The 5,000-nt window shown below is 47.0% G+C and overlaps 2 protein-coding genes across 2 annotated transcripts in view; one reads left to right on the top strand and one right to left on the bottom strand.

Moving 5' to 3' along the window:
* Window positions 1–3,241, top strand: part of loxl2a (lysyl oxidase-like 2a) — a 23,504-nt gene extending 20,263 nt beyond the window's left edge. The window contains exons 9-14 of the mRNA XM_027018251.3: window positions 48–213; window positions 667–907; window positions 1,253–1,368; window positions 1,506–1,642; window positions 1,824–1,935; window positions 2,143–3,241. Of these exons, the coding sequence (XP_026874052.3) occupies window positions 48–213; window positions 667–907; window positions 1,253–1,368; window positions 1,506–1,642; window positions 1,824–1,935; window positions 2,143–2,210 (840 nt within the window). The 3' untranslated portion in view covers window positions 2,211–3,241. The remainder of the gene's footprint in view (window positions 1–47; window positions 214–666; window positions 908–1,252; window positions 1,369–1,505; window positions 1,643–1,823; window positions 1,936–2,142) is intronic.
* Window positions 2,843–5,000, bottom strand: part of r3hcc1 (R3H domain and coiled-coil containing 1) — a 4,448-nt gene continuing 2,290 nt past the window's right edge. The window contains exons 6-9 of the mRNA XM_035535742.1: window positions 4,694–4,866; window positions 4,432–4,502; window positions 4,090–4,185; window positions 2,843–3,875 (exon numbers count right to left, since the gene is read on the bottom strand). Of these exons, the coding sequence (XP_035391635.1) occupies window positions 3,766–3,875; window positions 4,090–4,185; window positions 4,432–4,502; window positions 4,694–4,866 (450 nt within the window). The 3' untranslated portion in view covers window positions 2,843–3,765. The remainder of the gene's footprint in view (window positions 3,876–4,089; window positions 4,186–4,431; window positions 4,503–4,693; window positions 4,867–5,000) is intronic.

Raw genomic sequence — 5,000 nt, 5'->3', positions numbered from 1 at the left:
TGTGTGTGTGTGTGTGTGTGTGTGTGTGTGTGTGTGTGTGTTTGTAGGAGACGTGGTACTGGCCAGGAGACGTTAGTGCGGACTCGGTGGTGATGAGTGGGGTCCGGTGTTCTGGAACTGAGATGAGTCTCGCTCAGTGCCTCCATCATGGGAAACACCTCAGCTGCCCGAAGGGTGGCGGTCGCTTCGCTGCTGGAGTGTCCTGCTCCGATGGTACACACCACCCACCCATGCGTGCTACACCTGTACTACACACACCCACCTGTACTACCCATCACACTAATGTAACACTTCCTCTGCTTAAATGTTATTTAATGATGCTCTAACTATATTGTAAAGTGCAGCTATAATCAATCAACTTAAATAAACAGCTCTGAGCCAAAGAAAACTAGCACATGGGTTTCCCACATGGGTTGAACAAGTAAATCTAGTTTCCCAAAAGTGTTGTTTTAAGATCATCTTAAATGAGATGGAATGTTCAGTGTAATTATACAGATGACCTTAGTGTGATTGTGTTGTCATTACTCCACCACTAGGTGCCGCCAAAGCTCTCCGCGAGTGTTCAGTTCTCAAGCAAACAGTTTCTTTCATTTCTTTCTTATTGTACAAGACGAAATGCCGCCCTGCATGTTATCCAGTGTAATGTGAGTGTTCTCTCTCTCACAGGTGCCCCTGACCTGGTGCTGAACGCAGAGCTGGTGGAGCACACCACCTACCTGGAGGACCGGCCCATGTACATGCTGCAGTGTGCTCACGAGGAGAACTGCCTAGCCAGCAGTGCGGCGATGGCCGACACCAGTTCCTACCGACGCCTGCTGCGCTTCTCCTCGCAGATCCACAACAACGGCCGTGCAGACTTCCGCCCCAAAGCCGGGCAGCACGCCTGGATCTGGCACGAATGCCATCGGTCAGTCCACTCGCACAGTGCAAGCCCTGCCCGCACCATGATTGGTCAGCCCAGTCCCTATCATGTCATCTTACATTAGTTCAAAATAAGTAAATTATCTGAATCTAAATTACATAGTTCATGTGGACTGACTCATCAGACAAAGCACCAATGTAAATTCCATTATTGATTTCATAATAATTTCACAGACGTTTAAGTTACAGTAGGGAATTAGAGAAGTTATTTGTGTTTACGCACTCTTAAGATCTGTGTTAAAATAGCACTACTAGTGTGAGTAAGTCTTTGCCCACCTGAACTCTCATGTGAGCGATGTTTGTTTGTTTGTTTGTTTGTTTGTGTAAGCAGGCACTACCACAGCATGGAGGTGTTCACGCACTACGACCTGCTGAGCCTGAACGGTACCCGGGTGGCAGAGGGTCACAAGGCCAGCTTCTGCCTGGAGGATACGGAGTGTGACGAGGGTCAGCCATGCCTGCGCGTGCTCACACACACACACACACACGCCCACATTGCTGCTTTAACTGACGCTGTGAGTGTGCCCTTGTGATGCCTTTAGACATGGCCATGATGTTCTAAACAGCTGTTTCTCTCCTGACAGGCATACCAAAGAGATATGCTTGCGCAAACTTTGGACAACAAGGGATCACTGTGGGATGCTGGGACACCTACCGGCATGACATCGACTGCCAGTGGATCGACGTGACAGATGTGAAACCGGGCGACTACATTTTCCAGGTGCTGGTTTATGTCCCATTATAAAATGCAGGTATTTTGAAAAGCAAACCTGAAGCTGTATGTTATTGGGCTGTAATCAGACTGGTAAACAGACGTCAGCAGCCTGTATTTATTGGTTATGTACGGGGAGGTGATTGATGTAGATGTGTGTGTGCTTGGTCTCACACTGTATTCCCAACAGGTTGTAATCAATCCCAATTATGAGGTTGCAGAGTCTGATTACACCAACAACATCATGAGGTGTCAGTGCCGCTATGATGGGTATCGGATATGGACGTATAACTGCCATACAGGTGAGTAGCAGGAGCGGTAATGACAGTGGTGTTAAAATGTGTTGGGATTGTCTCGCTTCCATCCCATCAGGCTGCGCTCGTGAACGGAGAGTCTTGGTTGCTATAACGTTGTATTTACACGTTATGCTGAGCGACTGCAGCACCACAGCTGGAAAAGCCCCGTTCTTCTGACCCGTAACAGCCATGATGCTCTCATTCGTCCCGTAGGTGGTTCCCGGAGCTCAGACGTCAACGAGTTTCCAGGAATTATGACCAACCAGCTGCAGCGGAGGTAGAGAACGCGTGCACCGAGAAGGACGAGGACAGGCTCACGTGGAGGATGCAATCCGACGTCGAGACTGTTCAACCCAGACCAACCACTAGAGGGTACCTCAGCGGTGCTGAAGTGAGGCACACCCACCTCTCCACAGATGCTCTCGTTCACCGTCCGTCACGGTTGTAACACTCAAGACTCCTCCGTCTCTCCGTGCTCTGGACTGTCATCTTTAAACCGTAGTTTTTGTAGTCGTTTAGTTCACCCAGTGCCACAAACTCCAGTATTATCATATTCGCTTTGTTTTAGCTTAACTTGGAGTTGTTTTGGGAACCCCGATCTGCACCCTTTTTTAATTTTGGAGCTTCTCTGGCTGAATATTCGTGCCGCCAAGCATCACGATAACAACTGCTAGCAGTCACGGACTTTTCAGCTCTGTTAAAGTCTGCTGCAGATTTGGGAGGCTTGTACTGACCTAGTGTCCTCTGTTTTATGAGGACAGAACCCGTGTGGACGGTACCTGCACACAGTGTTTACTTCTGATTGGATAACACATTGGGCATCAGTGGTTTATACAACAAAAAGATTTTTTAAAATTGTTCACTTGATTAATAAAATACCTTGCTTCTAATGTACTACCTAGAGAACCAGATATTTTAGTTTCTCATAAGAACAAACTTTATTTTTTTTAAAGAGAGATGTTTAATCAAATAGAACCAAACAACATAACAAATGTATTAAGAAAAAACAGTTGTGACATTACAAAATTCAGCACAGCTGTACCCACATGTGCAGCTATGACTGGGACATGGCCGTAATATAAAATAACAACACTATTGATAAAAGGAACCCCATGTAGATGTGATTCAACACTTGAGCTAGTTATTACCACTGCAGATGGTCCCAGGTCATACCCTACTGTAGTAGTTACTGTTGATGCATTAAAAGATTTACAGATGACTTTTTTTAAACAATCAACATTTTTCATCTGAGCATCATTCACAAATTATTGTTTTAACACACAAAACAACAACAAAAAAAAGTCTGTGAAAGACACACTGTACTTCTAATAAAGTGACACGATTAAATGCAAATAAGGAAAAATAACCTTTGTTCCAGTTTATGGACATGCAGTCGGTTTTGCCCCAAAACGCCAACCTACAAGGGTCTTTAAACCTCACCGTGAGTGGGGGACAGTTCATCGCGATGGCTACAGGTGTCGAAACGTCACCATAGGGCATTTCTTCACTGTGTGAGACGTGACAAATCACCTGAGAGCTTTAAATCACGGCATGTGTGTACGTTTAGCTACACCTTAGCTGTGCTTTTCATTTCAATTGGTCGAACTGAGTGGTTTATTCACAAATCAGAATTAAGTGGGGAGCAGAACACGTGATCCAGCTGACAGCGGTACTGGAGTAGAGGTGTATGTCAGAACAGAAACAGCAGGACAAAGGTTAATGTGAACAGCTGGGCTACTTTACTGGAGCAGGGCTAGAGAACGCTGGGAGCGGGGACACATCTGCACAGCTCTCAGTGATTTTGTCCTGTTGGACGGGGCGCTACCTTAGTCTGCGTCAGTAGCGTTTTCCTCTGGAGCCCCCCCCCAAGCCCAGAGCTCGGGTAACCAACCTCCTGGCTACGGCCGCGTCTGTCTGGGGTCTTGCCTTCACCGGCTGGATGAACTCTGAACACAAGCCACAGGCCACTTTAACACACCACACAGCAACAGCTCAGCCCAGTTATCTGGGTACTCGAAAACTGTCCTGTATGAATGCAACGTGTGTGTGTGTGTATACACATATATTGAGCACCCATTTAACCTTCCTGTGACTGTCTTCATCACACAATAAATAAGTGATTAATGAAGTTTAACGGTGTGGCGCGTGGCGGACGTGCACCTGCGCGTCTCATGGCTTTGCCCTTAGCCTTCTTACTCCCCTCAGACAGCGTCCTCGTCTTCAGCAGTGGGTGTCGTATCGACAGGGCCTGTGTGGCTGGACAGAACCAACACAACACAGCAGCTCAGAACACAGAACCAAACACCACAACACAGAAGCATGAGCACATTCACTGCTACCTGGAGGGTTCTCTCATAAAATAAGATTTCATAGCCATCAACTCTGCTGCAAAAAACCTTGAAAACCTTCAATTCTAGAACATGGAAGAAAAGTAGTTTCATGCTTTGCTCAGTGCAGACCAGAACCGCAGATTCAGACCACACCTGCAGATTCAGACCATACCTGCAGATGCACTTGAGAAGACGCCGAGCGCATGAGTGTTGTCCACCCACTTAATCTTTATGCCCCCTTCACTGGAACACAGGAAAGAGAGCGTCAGTGCTCCGACTGTGCACAGGTGCACGTGGATGAAGGCATCATTTTGATTGGTTGTTGGGCGGGGGGGTTGAGTGATGCTTGAGTTGTTTGGAAATATTTATTCATATTTAGCATATAAAGACAACTCTAAATAAACCCTCAGAACAGTGACCCTGACCTAACCCACCTGTAGTCTGTGAAAGCATCCAGCAGGTCATCCGTTTTGAACATGGCTGGGAAGTCATAGATCTCGATGACGTGGGCAAAGTGGTCGTGGTCGAGGCACACGTTCTCAAAGCTGGAGTAGTCATTCGAGGCCTCCACCACCTCCACCTCCCCTACCTTCAGACGGGCGATGATCTTAACAAAGGCAAAGTACACAGAAATCTCACACTGGAAACCAAGACATGCCTCGAAACCCCAGGACATTCCTCCAAACATTAGACAACAGAATCCTCCAGCACGACGCAGAGACCACGTCCCTTTTTAATCTC

The sequence above is a fragment of the Electrophorus electricus genome, chromosome 19 (genome assembly GCF_041902795.1).
Source record: "Electrophorus electricus isolate QZ-2024a chromosome 19, ASM4190279v1, whole genome shotgun sequence".
Taxonomy (NCBI): Eukaryota; Metazoa; Chordata; class Actinopteri; order Gymnotiformes; family Gymnotidae; genus Electrophorus; species Electrophorus electricus.
The sequence above is the reverse complement of the archived record's forward strand: the minus strand, read 5'-3'. Positions and strand labels throughout refer to the sequence as shown.